The sequence below is a fragment of the Pezoporus flaviventris genome, unplaced genomic scaffold, assembly GCF_033815535.1.
Source record: "Pezoporus flaviventris isolate CSIRO_AGI_PZ_B2104156 unplaced genomic scaffold, CSIRO_AGI_Pfla_v1 ptg000015l, whole genome shotgun sequence".
NCBI lineage: Eukaryota > Metazoa > Chordata > Aves > Psittaciformes > Psittacidae > Pezoporus > Pezoporus flaviventris.
The window spans coordinates 12919776-12939686 of NW_026892563.1; the positions used below are offsets into that span (position 1 = coordinate 12919776).

At 40.0% G+C, this 19911-nt stretch overlaps 1 protein-coding gene across 5 annotated transcripts in view; it reads left to right on the plus strand.

The window, feature by feature from the left end:
• Positions 1-40: 40 nt before the first annotated feature.
• Positions 41-19911, plus strand: part of HSF2BP (heat shock transcription factor 2 binding protein) — a 31431-nt gene continuing 11560 nt past the window's right edge. Inside the window, exons 1-6 of one of the 5 annotated variants that reach the window (XM_061453467.1) lie at positions 41-98; positions 3469-3616; positions 5164-5267; positions 9605-9754; positions 13770-13908; positions 15260-15377. In XM_061453467.1, coding sequence (XP_061309451.1) covers positions 3535-3616; positions 5164-5267; positions 9605-9754; positions 13770-13908; positions 15260-15377 — 593 coding nt within the window. In that variant the 5' untranslated portion in view covers positions 41-98; positions 3469-3534. Of the gene's footprint in view, positions 99-819; positions 960-3468; positions 3617-5163; positions 5268-9604; positions 9755-13769; positions 13909-15259; positions 15378-19911 lie in introns of those variants that run through there. The other 4 variants (XM_061453466.1, XM_061453469.1, XM_061453465.1 and 1 more) reach the window with 4 other exon arrangements.

Here is a 19911-nt window from a genome sequence, read left to right on the forward strand (position 1 = left end):
CGTCGCCCGTTTGCGCCGTCATCACGCGGCGGACGAGGGCGGCTTCATCGCGTGGCTGAGGCGTGACAGGCGCACTGGAGCCAATCGGAACCGCTAGTGTTGTAAGGGACCTCTGGAGATCATCTGGTCCAAGCCCTGCCAAGGCAGGGCCACCCAGAGCAGGTGACACAGGAACGTGTCCAGGCAGGCCCTCAATGTCTCCAGAGAGGGAGACTCCACGACCACCCTGGGCACCTGTCCCAGTGCTCTGCAACCCTCAACATAGAGAAGCTCTTCCTCGTGTTGAGGTGAAACTTCTTGTGTTTTAGTTTATGGCCATTGCTCCTTGTCCTCTCACTGGGCACCACTGAAACGAGTCTGACACCATTCTCGTGGCAGCCACCTTTGAGATAAGATCCCCTCTTAGTCTGTTCTTCTGTAGACTAAACAGGTCAGGTTCCCACAGTCTCTCCTCACAACGGAGATGCTCCAGACCCCTGATCATCCTTGTGGCCTCTGCTGCTTTCCACTCAATCTCCAACAAACTGCCCCAATGATCCCGGTGCCCGGGCTTAGGATGGACCCTAGCCCCAGGTCCCCCCCTCTCACCGGAGAGGGAGGGCGGGGCTAAGGCGAGGTGCGGGGTCAGCAGTGTGGCGTGACGTCAGGGCCGCGCCCTTCCTGCCTTCGTTCTTCGCGCCAGGCTGGCGGCAGGTGTTGGCGCGATGTGGTGCCACGCTGCCTTCGCGAGCGACGCGCAGGTAGAGCGCGCGGTCCGCGCACCGACCCTTCCCTGGCGCCGCCCCAGGGTCGCGTCCGGTCCGGTCCGGTCCGGTCCGGTCCGGTCCGGTCCGGGGGAGGCCCTGCCGCGGAGGTCGGCCCGGCCTGGTGGACCGTGAGGGACGATGGCGGGAGCTGCGCGGTGGAGCTCTGAAGGGGAACGTGCACTGGCCGGCAGAGCCGGTGCTGTGGAGCTGGTAGTACGAGGCAGGCAGTAGTTCGGTCTCTGGGAATCACCGTCGGGAGCTGCGGTGGGTGCTTGGATGGGCTCCTGCCCACAGCGTTGGCTTATAATACCTTCCCCTCGTTCCAGTAAGGGGGGAACGTGATGGTACTGTGTAGAAGAGGGACAGTTACCCTGGGCTGGTTGTGATTCTCTGCTGGGTGTTGAAAGAGTTGGGCTTCAGCCTGGCGAAGAGACGGTGTTGGGGAGACCTTAGAGCAGTTTTCCAATACTAAAGGGGCCAACAAGAAACCTGGAGAAGGCCTTTTTAGAAGGGCATGTAGTGACAGGAGAGTAGGTAAGAAATTCGAGTTGAAGGAAAGGAGGTTTAGATTAAATATAATGAAGAAATTCCTTACTGTGAAGGTGGTGAGACCCTGGCACAGGTTGTCTCAGGCAGTTGTGGATGCCCCATCACTGGCAGTGTTCAAGGCCAGGCTGGTCAGGGGGTTGAGGAACCTGGTGTAGCAGAAGGTGTCCCCCATGGCAGGGGTGTTGAAACTAGACGAGGTTTATGGTCCCTTCCAACCTAAACCATTCTGCGTTCATTGCCAGCTGGGGTCTTTGCCCTGTTCAGCCCCCTGCCAGGCAGGGCAGGGGGATATGCAGATGATGCAGGTTGTGAGCTAAGGTACATAACCTGACCATTGTGCAAGAGATCTATAAGGACTGAAGTCAGATCTCCTACATGTAGGAGATCCTACAACATGCCGTTACTGTAAGGGGCTAGACAGAAAACTATTGTTCTCCATGGTCTGTATTTGCTTTTCACATACTATTATAGTGGGGAGGGATGTTGAGTATCTGCTTAAGCAGGGAAAATGAAAGTTGGCTGCTGGAACTGCAGTATTGCAAAGATCTGCATTTACAGTGGAACCTTAAATGATAATTTTCTCCTTACTGTATATTTTATTCTCAATCCCGGTATTTCAGCAGTGTGTTTTATTTGAATTTAGCTTCTGCTAGTGAACAGAGCTATTTATATGCCCATACCAAATTGTGCTCCATGAGTTTGAGCAATACTGCACTGTGTCTCTCTCCTTCCAGTTTGCTGACATGCACATGGTATTCCTCTGTAGGAGTCCTCTTGCCATGTGCTTATTACATACTTCCATGAGACCTACATCAGTTTTATTTTTCTTAAATCATGTAATGTGGTGGTACTTGGCTGTACTAACTTTGCCATAAGCACTTCGTAAATGCAGGTAAGTGCAAACAAGCAAAGTTAAAAGCAAGATCTTTTGTCCGTACCTTTATTGCAGCTCTGATGCCTCTGAACCAGGAAAGCTGAAATTGGGTTTGGAAGACAGCTAGGGAAAAACAGAGTAGAAAGCAAAACTCAGAAGGAAATGGTTAACGTGAGGAAGTAAGGGAGGAGAATCACAGGAAATGGTTGGAAAGGACAGAAATACAAGGGTAGCGTTGTCTGTACCAGTGATAATGACCTCTATTTGTCTTGTGCAGCTGGATGTGCAGCAGAAGGCTGTGGGGATGGCATGTTTTCTAGCTGTAGCAGATAGTTTCTTGTGTTATGTAGTACCCTTTTCATTTGGAATAAGGTGGGAAATCTAAAGGGTCTAATTTTATCTGCACTTTTCTCAGTGCAGAGCAAACCAGTACTAAGATATATGACAATTTTGCTTTGTGAAAGCATATCAGATGATTGATGTTGTTTTTTAGGCAAAGGATGTTAAACCTTTCTTATGTCTGTGTGTATGTGATAGCCTTATTAAGATACAGCAGTGTGCATGTGCATATACATCAGAAATTGGAGTTTAGAAGGTTTTTCTTTATAATTTTAAAATTAATGTACATTCTCTTAGACTATGGAATTAAAGTTATTTTATAGCAATAGCTTGGTAGAAGAGGAAGCTAGTCAAATATTTTTTATTTTAACTCGGGATTAAATTACTTTTACATGGAATTGCTTGCAAATAGTTGCAGGTATTTTTTGTTCTTCACAAAAGATGACTATCGAAAAAATACAATTTCCTCTCAAAGAGCTGTTGTAATTTAGTAAGGTGATTGAAGATCTTGCAAATATTTGAGTTAATTAAAAAACTGAGTTATTGTATCCTTTACAACAGTCTCGAAACAATAGCTTGGCGTATGCATTAGCTGCTGACATTTTAAAATGTGGATGCTAATTTTTACAGCATTCTGAGGTACATTGTACACGTTTTAGCTGAAGAAACAAATACAGAGAGGTGGTATGATGTGCTTTAGGCCAGAGTGTGAAAAAAATTAGCTTATAAAGAGTCCATCTCTGAGACTTCTGGGTTTAGTTATTATTGGATAGCTGTCTTCTCTTAAAAGGTTACAAATTTCTGGAATGATGTAATAGCAGTGTTTTTGCCCAAGAGAAGAGATTCCAGGAGAAAAAACACCGCAAGACTGGAGTCGTGTCTTTGGTTGGTGGTTGTGGTGGGGTTTGTGTGTATGTGTGGTATTTTTTTTGTTGCTGGGTTTTGTTTTTATTTCAGAAGGCTGAGACCAAAGATGAATTTGTTAAAATTAGAAGGAGGGATTTGGAAAGGCTGACAACTGAGGTCATGCAATTGCGGGATTTCTTACCCAAAATAATAAACGGGGATATCCTGGGGACATTCCAGAAACTGGATGCTATTGAATCAAGTGAGTAGTACCATGTTACAACCTCTTACAGTTTCTGCTAAAACTGTTTGCAAGAAACTGTCATGCCTCACAAATAGTTGTAGAATTTGCAGAAGTATTCCAGATTAAAGTGTTATGTACAATGACTATTTGTAATGAGGAAAACTACAAACCGCATAAGAAATGTCAAATTAATCTTTTAAACTGTGGATAAAAGCATTATTACTTAGTTCAGGCACGAAGGGGAGCTGTATGAAAAAAAAAGTGATTCCTCTTTGAGAAAAGCTGAAAGCATTCTGTTTTCAAAATGTCTTTGAAATCTAATGTTTTTTAGATGCACATTAGCAAAAAAATGTGGTAAACAGCTGTGGATAAAAAAAAGTCAAGTTTAAAGGAAGAAATAATATTGTATTTAGCCTGTTGGGTGTGGTGGTGTTTTGTTTTTTTTTTGTTTTTTTTTTATGTATGCTTCTGTTGCTATAAATATTAATAATAAAAGAAGTTGGAGATTCTCTGTTACAAAGGTCTTTTTAGTGTTGTCCCCAAAGCCCAGTATTCCAGTGTTATGATTCTCTGTACGTTATTTTTTCAACAACTTCTCTGCTTGCAGTATGCCATCAGGACCAAATCTGAGTTGAGCTCCATCCCTAGCCTGTAGCCTACATGCAGCAGTACAATTGACTTGTTCTAGGAACTGGTTTTTGTCTGAAAAGACATGGGACAAGCACTGAGACATAACTGAGGATTTTACAGAGTGCATCTCTTCTAGAATGTGAAGTAGTTAGTTGAAAATTAATTTGCAACTGCTAGCTAAGAAAAGAGCAAGACAGAGCCTCAAGGCCTTTCTGTGATACCAAGTAATTAAGGCAGAGGTTCCAGCTGACAGAGGTTCCAGCAAGACAGAGCCTCAAGGCCTTTCTGTGATACCAAGTAATTAAGGCAGAGGTTCCAGTTGCCTCAGCTGACTGCTCTTTGGGAAGATTCTTCTATGCCATCATATCCTAACACAAATGAAGACTGTACTGCTTTTCCTGCTGCCAGTCAAGATGTCATTTGCGTCAAAAGAAGTAGTGTAGGATCTGGAAGTGTTCCCTTTATGCTGTTGCAAGGCATCAGGGATTGTTTCCAGTTGTATTAAATGTTCAAGATTCTCAGCTAGTTAGATCCTTGCTGAGTGAGGAAACTCACTGAATTTCAACGATGTCAAGCATGAAAACCTACCAAAAAAAAAAAAAAGGAGAAAATTGATTTAATTTTTAAAAATCCCAGAGGAGCTGAAGCTCAGTTCCAGAATGGTTTCTTATTGGCACACAGTGTTTAACAGCTAGATGTGATTCTCTCAGTCTTTCCTTGCTTTAAATCAGAAACATACGTTCGTTTAGTTCCTTGTCAGAACTGTTGAAATGTTGCAAATTGCGATATATGAATTTAGCCACGAGGAGGTGATCTAACACAAGCAAATAGTTAAGGCACCTCGTTAAAGTTGCAGTTTGTGGATTCTTAGTTCCTTAGTGCAAGCCCATTGGTCATAACTTACTACTTCGTGTATCTAATTTGTTTTATCACAGACATGGAGAAAAAGGAGGAGGAAATACAGGAGCTGAAAATGGATTGTGAACACTTCAGAGCCCGTCTGGAAAGAGCCCAGGCAGATTGCATGAAAGAAAAGAAGGTAGATTTGTTATCAGAATATTGGTATCTGTATGCTTGAGTTTTAATAGCAAAAGGACTAATGATCACTTTTTCATCTTAATGTAAAAAAATACATCCTCAGCCCGAAAAACAATCTGGACCTTCTATTCAAATAGTCAGGTGGTGAGTAAATTACTTATCAGTACGTAACTGATGTTTTTTCCCCCTTGATATTTCTAGAGCAAAGGGGTCAATGTTATAACTAGACAAAATATGGTATGATAAGTACCAAAAAGTAGTCAATGTGTACAAATAGAGGTATGCAGTGGCAGTCCGTCTCTCACTTAGGTACATAACTCTTGCATAACTGCAGAGATCAGTTATAACTTCTGTACTGTGTGAGGTGCAGTTGTATGGGGTTGCATTACGTCATTCTTGGCAGGGTTCATTTTGATGTATGTAAAGTTAAAAATCATCCACTAGTGGTTTGCTTATATTGGCATGTTGGAGTAAAAGATTGGGTGTTCAGGAAGATTATGGTGTAGCTGGCATCAGAAGGTCCTTTGCAGAATCACATATTTTGAATTAAATGTAACTATAACATTTTCAAAGCAGACAATAGAAGATAATGTAAGCAATGCAAGATACAAAATGAAAACAGTCTCTCTTTTGGCTTGTTATAAGTAGTGTAGCTTTGTTTAGTTTTAATAGTCTTTCCCAATGTACCTGTTGATCCAGTTGTCACGTATAGCTGTGATTTTCAGAACAATTACAGGTCTTCTTTTGCTCTGTCAATATTGTATTTAGTGATTATGAGAGGGGAGATTCTGGACAATGAAGGAATAGTAGAGACTGTGACATCTCAGACTGTGGGTCTTCTGTGAAGCCGTTGGGGTTCATGTAGGACTACACAGACGGCTTAATTTCTAAGAGGTGTGAGAATCAATTTTTATTATTTGCTGCAAAAGTTCATTTCCTTGGAGCTGATGGTATCTTCAGTAGTCAGCAGAAGCTCACTTTGGGCTCTAGAATTAGCATCTGCCTGCCTTGGCATTGCACAAAGATGAATCTGCAGAAACAATTTCATTTTTGAGAGGCGGTCATAGAGTCATATAATCATTTATGTTGGAAAAGACCTTTAAGATCATCAGGTCCAACCATTATCCCAGGACTGCCAAGTCCACCACTAAACCATATCACTAAGAGCCTCTTCTGTGCAGTTTTTGAAATTAATGAAGAGTTCAGGCATGCGGTTTTAGAGGATATCTGCTTAGGGAAGATATTCAGGCCTGAAGTTTGGTATGAATGTAAAGCATGATGGAGTAGTTGTCCATTTGGATGTCTCTTAGTTCAGAATAAATATCTTCTGGGATAGCTATTGCAGTTTGGCTGTGTGTACATGATTAGTTTTGCTGTGCACCCAGGTCTTTATTTGTATAAGCATCCAGTAAGATTTAATGTTGCTGCTTTAGGTATTAATGAAGCAGCTCTACCCTTTACTCTTGTTAATATTACAAAATAAATGGCAGGTGGTTTAGGTCTGTGATGTTTTACTAAGCGTAGTTATCTTCATATTCCTGATGAAAGCTCTTCTTTTCCTATATTTGCTCTTGTGCAGTATACACTGGTTGTCTAAATGGCTTCCTTTATGTGTCACAAAGGTGTATTTGTCCGAGTGGATCATGCTTATGTGTGTTGTGAAAGCCTTTAGCTCTTCAGGACGGTAGAAGATGGTGTATGTATATGTGTGATTTTTGTTCCTGTTAATCACTTTGCATGGTGTTTTTCATTAGGTTGCTGTTCTGCTATAGGCATCTTTGTATGCAGTTTCTGAATTATTTTCTACATATTTATCTTCTGAAAGAAAAGGGAACGATTCACTCAAACATAAAATAAGTGCATTTCCTAGTTGAGAAGTCCTTTTCTTAGAGGATCATTAATCAACATTTTGCATTCCAGAATTTCTGTGCAGCGCTATCTCACCGATTAGGGAATTGCTGTGCTTTCTGAACCTGAGCAAAACTTGAAGTGCACATGTTATTCTTGGCTAATGCCTTCTTTGTCTGTGTCAAGCGCTGCTGTATTCTTGTGCCTTGACCCGTTCCTCAAGATGGTGGTGTTGCATAGCACAGTGGTTACTTCATGATGTGAACTCTCAGGAGCTTTGCTCCCAGCTAGGTTGTTTGCTTTTGCGAGCTGTTTATTTTCCTGGCTCTTGAATGTACTATTTTATTTGCCTTGCTTCATATCTTTGTTCTGATGTTGCTTTTGATCTATTAAAAATTCTGGCATTTCTTGTACTGGCTTTGCGTTCTTGTTGGGGGACCTAGCTTTGGTGTTAAGAGTTTTAGGTCTTCCTGTTCAGTATTGGCATCTAAATGCAGAATGCAAATAAAATGTGATAAAGATATATATTCGTAAGTCAAGGGAAGAAAGACGGGGACAATATAGGGATTAGCCAGGAAGATGCCTTTGGACATTTTCTTGATATACATGGCAGAAAAGCTGATAGGTCTGGCAGTGAGTTACGTAAAAGGTAAGATTTGGCTAACTTGCTTAAAAATGATGAAAGTATTAAGAAAAAAGAGACTTTTCCTGGGACTTCTGTGCCTAGGGCATCAGTAGCAAGTGTCAGTGTTTTGTATCTATTAGACTATAATGTAAAAGAGACTCCAGGGAGTAAATATGCACAGAGATCTGCTTGATAAATGTAATTTGAAGTTTACAAATTGTAGCCTGTGTGTCGCATTAGCAGCATGATAAAGCAATGCAAATCAGGCTGTCAGGTGTGACACACAGGAGGCTAGGTGGGTGACTGATGTACAAACGAAGTACAGGCAGCTTTGTACTGGTTGATGCTATGTTGTGTAGATTCTCAGATTATTTTATGTTTCTGTTCTTTCCACACCCTCAACACAAAGCATTCAGGTGAACCCACAAAATGACAATATATGTATTTTAAAACCTGGATGGCAATACATGGCTGAAATGTTTGTTCTGTTTACTTGCTTTCAAAATTGACATATAAAGGATTCCTTCCTGTTTTCCCATCCTTTGTCCTGATTGCTAAACTCATGGGGGAGGCTGGGCTGAGGAGGGTGCTTTTCTGTGATGAATCTGAAAATCCCATGCTCGCTCTCTCTCTCTCTCTCTCTCTCTTTCTCTTTCTCTTTCTCTTTCTCTCTCTCTCCTCTCTCTCTCTCTCTCTCTCTCTCTCTCTCTCTTTCTCTTTCTCTTTCTCTTTCTCTCTCTCTCTCTCTCTCTCTCTCTCTCTGTTAATACTTGATTTAGCGTTATTTTTCTTGTCTGGCCTTTGTCTTTCCCTGCAGCACTGTCTTGCACAACCCCAGTCAGAGTTAGCAGAGAGCCCCTGCCCACCCTGAGAGACCAGGCTGTGGTATCCCTGCCTTGATTCACACTGAGCAAATCGTTCCCTTTTCCTTCAGAAGGTAAACAAAATTCAGAAACTGCACACAAGGATGCCTATAGGAGAACAGCAACCTAATGAAAAACACCATGCAAAATGATTAACAGAAACACTGGCTCTAAACTGAGAAGTGCAGGAGCTTTGCTACCCCTGTGGCAATTGGTAGGGAGCCAGTGAGACCTAGGATCGTGCCTAATCTCATGATACTTTTCTGGCCAACTTCCCATGTGATTGGAAAGAAGTACTGCCAAACTGAAATTGTGTCTTGGTCATGTTGGATTGCTCTATTCTGTCTTCAGCCTTTTGGCAAGGACCATTGAGCAGCTTACTTAGGTGATGGATGCATAATGGTGCTGGGCTTTCTTGGTATGAAGTGCTCTCCAGACTTCAAACCATAGCTGTGTTTTTCCAGGGCTTCTGTCTTACTGTGCCACTGCTGATCAGGAATATCCCAATAATAAAAAGTTTGAAGAGATGGTAGTATTTATGCTAGATATCCATCAACTCTGCCACGTTGGCTAAAGCAGAAGTCTGTTTTGAAAAATGAAATGACTCTCCTTTAAGTTGTTGCCAGTATCTTTTGTAAGGTGTCTGGAAAGGTTGACCTCTGATGCTGAAATCCCTTCTCTCTCAGACAAGTAGCTGTTTTCTTAGGAGGAGTAGACTCTCCTATCAGACTTCTCTAGGTGCCACTCAGTCTCAGTGGGTCATTTGGTCTGACCTTGTGGACAGGCTTCTGGTTACTGTCAGCCTCCACGATGTAGTTACTACTTAGATATAGCTCAGGAGAGAAGGCATGTATCTGCAACTGCTGTGAGTTTGCCACTCCACACCCTCCCTTTCCTCCATTTCGTATATGGCCATGATGATGTTTCTTCTTCTGTCCCTTAGCCTAGAAACTTCTTTTGGCTGATACGAAGTGCAACCAAAATTTCCTTACACTATTTCAGGAGAAACTAGACCTCCGCCAGCAGCTGAATGAGGCCAAGCAGCAGCTCCTGCAGCAAGCAGAGTATTGCACAGAAATGGGTGCAGCGGTGTGCACGCTCTTGTGGGGTGTATCTAGCAATGAGGAAGCTGTTAAAACCATTCTAGGAGGAGTAAGTATGGCAGGTGAATACTTACTGGTGGTAATGCTGTTAGGCCTTTAAAATAAGAAGTTTGCTCTATAATACACTTTAATATAAGGACATATTTCAGAAACTAATTGGACAGCAAAAATATTTTCTGAATTATATACTCTTTGGGAACCATCCATTCTCATTTAAGAAGTGCTGGAACTATAAAGTGTTACGAAGCAGGCTGGAAATAAATGCAGTAATTCTTGTGTTACCAAAGAAGGATTATCTGTTTTCCACCACACACAGCTAAGCTGTGTCCACAGCTAGCACAATATAAATATTTTTTGCAAGCTAACAGAAGAAGAAAATAATTCTTGGGCACATGCAGCAGTTCTCATGCTTGCAGGGAGTGTGGAGGAGCTATTGCCATGGAAAAGAGGCAGATCCATTGGTTCTCAACTTCTTTAAATCTCTGTGCTGCCTTAATACTTGTGTGACTCTTGGAAATTTAGAGTCTAGCTGTTAGTGAATCTTACTAAAACTTCAGTGTTAAATGTTGACAGGTAACTTATTAAAAAACAACAACCACTACCAAACCACAAAACAACAGTTAATGATAGTAATATTTCAGTTAACACAGTTTCACTGCCAAGTGATGGAATTAGAAGGGATCAGAGGAACAGGCCTGATAAAAATCTGATGTTCGGTGGTGTTGCAGCCAACATGAAAAGGAATTGTATTTAATCCAAGTGAACTGATGCCATAGTTTCTTCTGGCTTGTTGTTGTTTGTTTTTTTTTTTTTTTCCAGCAGCATGATGAACAGATGAGTGAATAGGATTAGTTCATCATAGTAAGCGGCAAACTGGTGTGTTTGTAAGGTTTTCCAGTTTGGGTGCTACAAAATAAAATTGCAACTTTATAGTTGGATATCAGAAAGCTGTACAGTGATGCCTTTGATGGTAACTTCTGATGATTAAAGATCCAAGCAGCAGCAGTAACTAAGGAAAAAAAAGTCTGTAAAAACACTGTATAAAGCAGTTAAAAAGAGAGGGGTGAGGGGGGAAAGGAAGGCAGGTGGCTATTACAGAGCCCCCACATAGCAACAAAACCAGTGTAAAATAACATTCTGTATTTTCCGAACAGTTTATAACTGTAAGAGTTGACAATATTTACTGACTAGTCCTTATCTGACTGTGAAACAGTACGAAATTGTATGTTTTGTACAAACAAAATGCTAGCAGTGATGAAAATTACTGTATTTATAAAAGATGAGAGTAAAATTAGTTGATACTTGCTTTCAGCAAGACTTGTAAATTAAATAGAATTAGGTGAAACCAAAACTCATGATTTGTATAAGGGTAAAAACCCAACTGTGAAGACGGAATACTTTTGTTTCTGGGTTTGTTTGAAATGCAAAATGCTTCTATTATAGTAATTCCCAGTAATCATTAGAGTCCATTAAACTGCTAGACTTCTGGAGAAGGTCATAGCAACATTTTTGGCCATAATTTTCTTGTGATGGCGTGCATAATACAGTAAGAAAAGTGTCAGGGTTTGCAACAAGACTATTAGAAAAAACATAAATGGGTTGTATGGCGTTTCATCAAGCACACATTACAGCTGGCAGTGAGTCAGGTTATTAGAAGATGGAGATTGGTCATACAAAGTTTTTTTGCTTTGGGTTATTTTTGGACAAGTTGTACAGCTTGTAGCATTCCCCCCCTCCTCTGAGAAGGTGCTATGAACTGCAGAAATGTATAAGAACATCAAAAGTGCTTCAAAAATTGCTCATATCTTAAGCATGTGGGGAAGGTGGCGTCAATTCAAAATTATTTCATGCCTTGGGGAACAATGCTGAAGCTTTCTTCAGTCTTTCCACACACACAGAATAGGGTTTTCAGACAGTTTTATCCTGAAATAATGTTTGGGACCAGTATACTATTGGTGTCCATATAGGTTAGAAAAATTGAAACTCAAGTAACAAATTTGAAATGTAACACAAATAGTTGTCAAGGCAGTGGGGGACAGATGCCTACTGTTTCTGCTAGCATTTAACATTTATAGAGGGAACTTTAAGAAATATCCAGAGAAGCAGCATGAGAGAGAGTTTTCAAGGATGCCTATCTGCTTGTACCACAAAAAGAAGTAAATTAATTCCCATGAGATTGTTTTAGGTGTCATTCAAAAAACTTCAGCCAGACACCCATGTGACAGGGCTCTCACATGGAAACTCCAGGTTTGTTCCAGAACAGCGTGGAGGCTTGCTTCAACTTGAGAAATCTTGGATCCTACAAGGTGGTCTGCTACTTCAATTGTCTGCTGTGGTGGTGAATGGCTTTATATTTTATGGAAGCAATTTTGCACATTAGTTGATGTTTTAACACAAGTTGCTTGGATAGCAAAGGGCTGTTGGCAGTATCAGAATTCAGGCACTTTAATGGCTGCTCTCAGAATTGTCCTTATCTCTGTCTGTGGGTGAGACATTCTTCAGTCCCATGAAAGTACCATCAGGCTAATAAGAGACTACAGAGTATGTAATGTTTGCTATTTATAAACCTGATTGGTCTCTGCTGCAGCTCCTCAAGACCTGAGTGCTAGTTAATGGCTATTTAGAAAGAAGGTTGAGCAGAAAGGACATCAGCAACACTTCAAAAGACTGGCACACAGAAGATTTTGCTTGTTCTCTGTGCAACATGCTTGGTGTCCTTAGTACTCCGTTACGTTCCCACATGAATACATGTTTTCATAATAATAGCTTGTGCTAGGCTGCTGTAGTAGACTCTCCATTTTCTCAAATGCCCTCTTGAACAATAGTCACTGCTTATGTTAAGATTGCCACCTTTGAGGTGCAGTGTCTGTGTAACTGTAAAAAGTACATCAGCACATGCAGAAGTGCACTTTTTTCCATTCTCTTTCCCCATGATCCTTTCATTCCCATTATTCTGGGACCATAATATCATTTGTGAAGATAAAGTATGGAATTTTTCAGTCATTTTGCAAAATGCATAAAGGTTAAGGCATTTCTTGGGCTGTCCTACTGAGTTGCTTCTGGGAATGACTAAGAATTTCAGCTGCTTTGTGGAACGACTGGCAGTTATTAAAGACAATGGGAAACCTGCCATTACAGGCTCTCTGCTATGCTGTTTTTGTTATGAAACCCAGCATCCTCTGTGTTAAATAGTGTTCTAGCAATGTTTTACAGGTCAGAATTATTAACAAACTGTTCTCTCCATCCTTCTTTGTGGGCTCTGCCTGGCTCTCTGACCAGGCTTTTCGAGCTTTCCTGAGCTTTGTACCAGGTGTCTCCTTCCTCAACTGCGATGCCCCAAAATACAGCAGTATTACAGCTGGGGGGAAAAGAAGCATAACATAATTGTGGACTGAATCCCTGTTTGTAAACTCTGGTATGATGATCATCTTTCTGACATGACATTGCTGACTTTAGTTCAACCTGTGACCCAGGAGAGACTTCCATTTCCTTTTCTAAAGAACTTCTACTTAGCCTGTTGTTCTCCATCTTGTATAGAGTGATTAGGGATATTGTTAGGATCCAATGGAGTTCTGCCTTCTTTTTCTTTTTTTTTCTTTCCCTTTTTTTTCCTTTCTAGGTTTCTTGGGGAATTTGTGTCAAGTCACTATGTGAGGCTGCTCTCCAGCTGGATAGGATTTTGACAAAAGCTGCTGTAGTAGCTCAGGTACATGTGAAACACCTGATGCAGCTATTGCAAAGCAAAGAGATAATATCCTGACTTTTGAAATAAGCTTTAGTTCTGATGGTTCATATATGTTATTGTGGGTTTAGGAGATAAATGCACAATGGTTTAGTTTTATAAATAAATGTAACTTTGAATAATTTTCCATTTTCTTCTGAGGTAAAGGTTTCAAGTAGTATGGGATCAAACATGTCGCTTAGTGCATACTGCTATTTTATGTTGGTGTTCTTTTAAGTATGGATGTTTTAGTAAGTTTGAAGATTGTCCAGTTCTACTGTAGCATCTTATAATCATAGTTGCTGTAGTGTGTATAATCACTTTTTCTGTTCTGCGCTTGCAGAGTAAAGCAGTGAAGTTTTTCACAATCACTGCCCAGACCATGGAAAGCTTTGTGAAGTCATTAGGCGAAGACATGAAGCAGCAGGATTTGGATTCTGATGAAAATCAGTTTGTGTTAGCTTTGGCAGGGATTGTAACAAGTAAGTTAATGTTATCTCTCAGAATAGCATTCCACATGTACTGTATTGCCTTGTATGTGCTGCTGTAAATATAGGTTGTCAGAGTCAGATATTTAGTTCATGTTGGTCTTTTGGGTGACTTCCTAAAAGTTCTAGCAGATATTAACACTTCTGTGGGGCCTTGTACTGTCTGTGACACAGTTAAGGATTAGATGGCTAAGAGCCATTGAGTTTTGAAATTCCCTAACACATCTTTTCAATCTGGAGTAAAACAAAGATTGTTCTACTAGTCTTGTATGCTCACTTTACTTTGTAAATGTCAAGTAATTTACTTTCTGAATCCTCAATAGCACTAACATCTTCAAGATGTATGAATTGCAGATGATGTGAGTAGATAAACCTCATCTTAAGGTATGTACTCAGCATTCTGAAACTGCTTAAGAATTTTGTTGCTGTCAGATGGACTGTGCCTTCACTGTCTTGAGTCTGTAGTGCTAAGAGAAGTAAAAGGTAATAAACTTGACTTCCATACTAAATGTTTCTTTTCAGGGTCAGGAAATAAGTAGAAACCCACGGATCTATCTTAATATGTCTGCCACAGGCTTGAAAGACTGTGAGAAATGGGGTTGATATGTCATGGCATTTTTGTGAAACTGCAGCTGTCAAAGTGACGCTAATGATATGATGCAAGATAGATGAAGCAGTGGGTATTGATACAAATAGCAGCTTATTTGAATGTGTGATTTTCAGGTGTTGTGGTGCCATTAAAGATTGTAATGAAACCCAGTATGTGGAGCATTATGTCATTTCACCAAGGCAGAATACAGTTTTCTCCAATTGCTTCACTGAAAAAAAAAACAGCCCAAAACTCAAAGAAGCAGAAATTAAGTCTGAACAAATACAATGTTTAGATGCTGGGGACAGGAAAAAGGGAGTGTTGGGTCCTGCCTGAGGAGGAAGTGGGGTGGTGGAATGAAATCTTGCTTTGGTGAACCAATAAAAATTATATATATGTAAATGGTATATAAATTAATATCTTTGAAATGTATATAAATTATGCTATAAATTTTGCCAGTGAATTTGATATTACCAAGCTTTGTTTCTTTGTCTCTGTAATTTGGGAAAGTGTTACTATTAGGGTACTGGCCATTCTGAAAAAAAAATTTAATTACCAAAGTAGAATTATGTGAAGGCATTTGACCAGCATGATTTGTTGCTTCAGTGTTTGCTATGAAGACGAATATAGTTTGAATTTTATATCGAAACCATGGTTCATTCATCACAGCTGGCAGATCTTTTAGTGGCCCTGTAATTAGCATAAACCTTTGTTTGAAACATGATTTTTATGGTGATGTTTTATGTTCTCTCACAGATGTGGCTGCGCTGGCATGTGGCCGTGAGTTCTTGGTTAGTTCAAGTCGTGAATTACTGGACACAATGATGCAACTCCTGGGAGACATGAAGCCTGGACTCTGTACCAAATTTAAAGTGTATGATGACTTTTTTTTTTGTCACTTTCAAATGAAATGCATTGTCTTGCAGTGTAAGGCACAGTGATGACAGTAGTTTTCCCATTTTCCCATTATTTTCTTTCCTGGGGAGGAAACATAATTTTTGGAAACTTTTCACAGTAGCATTCCTTGCAGCTGTACCAGGCTTGGCTATAATGCTAGCTTCAGCCAGGCTTTTTGTCTCTTCAGAAGTCTCTTGAGCACCATCATTTATAGAGATGAGCAGGGATGTACTGTTCTACCTTAGGAGAAGCTCATGATTTGAGGGTCAGATAAGAAAGGTGTGAGGTCAAGTTATAAAACACAGAGGATGCTGGAAATTTATTCCCTTTCAATATGAAGGTTATAAAAGGCTACATCTGCTTAGTGCAGAAAGTGATTTATATATTTGCTAAGAGCAACAATTAAATTAATTTATGCTACTTAGTAGCCGGCAGCACCATGTACTTAGGTTTGCAAAAAACAATGCATATGAAGGAACCTTGTGATACAGCATTGCAAAGAAAAGGCCGTGTTGCACAGTTCAGATGCTGGAAGAGTTGGTGCTTTCCAGCTGATGGAGAGATTAAATAAACTATTGTCTTTGCCTTTTTCTCAGAGCTGTTCAAGCTGGCGATACATGAACCAAGCAGATAATCGTGCATAAATCAGTTCTTGCTCATCTGTAAGCAGTGGGCACTTGCCCCATGCATCAGGTTAGTTTATTCATGAAGATGGCTTAAGCCAGCCTGGTGGTTTTTTGGTTTTGTTTTTTTTTTTGTTTTTTTTCTGTTTTTTTTTTTCTGTTTGTTTTTTTTTTTTTTAATGGATGGGACAAACACCCACTAAGAATTCATACCTAAGCCAGCTGTCACAGTTCATCTGACAAAGAGCAGCTGCATCTGTGCACCCATTTAGGCAGGTTTTGTGATAGGCATGAACTCAGGCTTGGTCTTAACTTTAGATGGAATTTACCTTGCCTAGTCTCAGCTATCAGAAAGCTAGATGTCGCGTATCTGCTAACTGTCTGGGCTCCTTCCCACAATCAGTAGAAGGAGATGGTGCTGTCAGATGATTGCTTGCTCAACCTGTGTTAGGGAGAATGAGTTGCCCTCTGAAGGCGCTTGTTTTTTTTCACACTGGGTAGTGAGGGGGAAGCTGAATAGCCTGTGCTGTAGGTAGTGAGTAGATACTTTGATATCAGCCATTTACTCTTTCCCAAGTGCTGGCCTTGAAGGTCAGTAGTCAGAACAGGGTAGTTAACTCTTGCAGCAGTGGTGGCTTTTTTTGTAAAGCCCCAACTGAAGAATTGTATGAGCTTAAGAAAGAAAAGGTAATTTATGTCTTCATGGATACAAAGAAAACAAAAAGAAAACATGAAAAGAGGACCTGTACTGTTTCAAAATCTGCACTGAAAAAAAAATCAGAGGTATTTATTTTGAGAGAAGTGAAAGTGTTCCTAAACACACACATACTCTGGATTTCAAGCAAATATGCGTCTGTGGGTGCAGATTAATTATTTTTTAGCATTGCAGATTGTATTAATGTACAATCAGTATACTCGTATTAATGTATTAAGTAATACATTATTGTACAATCATGTACAATTGGACAAAGCATTTGGATTTGAGGGCCTTCCTTTTGAATTGAATTGATGTTTTAATTATTGGTATTTTTAATTACAGTTCAAAATGTGCCTGCTTGGCAGAAGAATTACACATAGTGATATCAACTTGACTGCTGTATGGCAATACTGATAAAATATACATAAAAGAATCCCATGAAGTGGCTAGAGATTCAACAGGGGCCAGCCTCTTAGGCTTGCAAATTCAGTGAAACTTAAAAAAAAAAAAAAGTTGCAAAAAGTATTTGCTAAGTGAGAAGTGTTAAACATTTGTTATAATGGGTTGAATTCAGTGTTTTCTGGTGTTCCACAGAGCCAGCTTTTTTCTTTTTTTTTTTTTTTCTCCTTGCTCTAAACTTGCCATTTGGTTAAAAAAAATTGCTGTATTACAACATTAGTGCAAATGCCAGAAAGCAGATTTCTTCATGGTCTTGTCATGGAACAAGGGATCTTAATTTGCTCAGATGTTTTAGTGTTTGTCTTCTGTATCTGTGGTCAGGTTCCTTTTTGTTTATGAGCTTCCTATGTGTCTTGTAACTGTTCAGTTCTTAAAACCTATTACTTATGCTAGATCTCTTTCCTGTCCTTTCTGGAGCTTTTGCACTCTCCCAGTCCAGCAAAGAAGAGTTCTGGGAGTTGGTTTTGGGATTGGTTAGTTTGTTTTAAAATTCTCTTCATGTAAGGCTTTTTAGTTGCTCGTTAAATAACTCTTTCAGAGCCGAGTGCGTCAGAACTCCCTTTTCTCCCTACTGTAAGGAACATAAGGCAGTACAAAATGAAAGACAATTAAGAGATAAGAATATGATAGGTAACATAAATTGTAGTGAAGTTTCAAAGTTGTGTATAGATGGACTCTGGAGTCATCATAAATGATGTTTACACCCACACTGTTTATATACATATACACACAGACAGATGCACTTTTAAAACTGTACCTCTTGGATGAAAATGCCTGTGCATTGTATTGGAAATGCAGTGTTTTTCTCAAAACATCACCATGCTATTACATGGAATGCCATTATCAACTTTAAATTTAATCTGTTAAAGAAAAACATTAGCCTGTTATTTTCAGAGATCCGTTTGTCCTTTGCCCAGTTTTGAGGTTTACAAATCTCTTCTAGCTTTTATTTTCAAAAATATTTTTCTTTACTGTGTGACAAATCCAGGGAAACTGACTCTAATTCTACACACAGCAGCTGTCAAACAAAGTAAGCCGGCAAAGAGGAGTTCTCTTTCCTTTTCTAGTTTTAGCAGTGCTGTGTTTTACTTGTACCAGTATATAAATAAAATATTTACAGGGAAAAGCTATCATGTATTCCAGCGCTGCTGCAGTGTCCATTCTAGTCCACGAGTATGTAATAAGTTTATTCAAGACATCTAGTGAGTGCTGGGACTGAACTTCCAAGGGTGTCTTTGCCATTCTGAAATAGCAGTAGTTTGAAAAACTTGGTTTTCTTCACATTGATGTAGGGTTTGTTCAGCATTTGTAATTGTTAGGCAGTCAATAAACATTTACACAGTTGTTCAAAGCTATAATTAAATTATTAAGAATATTCAACTTGCCTTATGTAGCAGTTGAATGTAGCCAGTGAAATTACGTAATTTAGTACATCTTAGTACATTTTATGTACTAATCCCATGTATTAAGTAGAGGAGAAGGGGCTTTAGCTTTAGCTGTGCTTTTAGTTCAGATTTTAAAGAATGCATTGACAGATAAAGTAGTACACAAAGTTAATTAAATTTGTGTTGTCTAAATAGGAAGACTATGAAGTACATAATTAAAAAGTCTTCCACATCAAAAAAACCCAGAAAGTATCATTTATCCAATAATTATGTCTGTCATGCTTGCTTCAGTAAGCACTTTCGCAGTAAGTCTTGCAAAAAATACTTAATAGAATGTGCAAGTACTAGCGGTGAAGGTGGTGTAAAGGGCCTGGAAATACTTCTGTGTTGTGCTCAGGTGAGAGTGCTTAATTAGCAGCAATATGCTACTACATTGGCTTATGGGGTGGATTATGTCTTCCTTTGACACTCCAGTTCCTTGGATCACTGCCACCCATCCCTTTTTCCTATACAAAGCAAAGAAGTGAAATAAAAATGTAGCAGTATCATTTTATGTCACTTTATTTCTAACTGCCAATGTCAAACAGATTAAGGGTGAAAGACACTGTCAAGAAACAACGCTTTCCATTATGAGATACCGTTTTACTGATCATTTTCGTTCTGGCTGATTATAGGTAATTAATGGCTATGCGCCTTCATCAGGGCTTGGCTTCTGGAAGCCAAGTAAGAGCTACAGGGGCTGTATGAAAAGCAGAGTATGGGCTTTACAAGCTGCAGTTTCAGTTCCACAGCACCCCTCACCTCTTGTCTGAGGCCATTGATGCAGTAGATTTAATAATCTGTTTTTTGTCTTACTGCTTAAGAGCCTAGGTGATCAAACTCACAGTGTAAGTTACGCCTCTTACAACTCAGCTTATCCTGCAGTGGGTTACTTTCTTTCCTGCTTTCTGAAGGTATGTGCATGGAGAATGTCTGAAAGTCTGCTGGTGGCATAGTAGCTTAAGCTTGAGAAGTTCAGATTCAGATTTGAGAATGGGGCGTGAGGTGTGAAGTCTACTCAGAATAACATTATTTCCCTTTTGTTTGGAAATGGTGACAGTGTAGTGACATGCAGGTTTATCACAGTCATGAGAGATAGCAACAGCCAAGCTGGCCCCAGAACAGAGAACATTCTAGCCCATTCTTGTTCCTGTGTTACTGTTTTGTATGCAGCCCAGTGCCCTGCTGTGAGTGGGTATGATGACACATTACATCAATGTTATAGAAGCCTTGCTCATTTGTCTGTGCTTTTCATTGTCCAGAAGATTGATTTGTGTGTTATCATCTTTGAAAAGAGATAAGATAAAA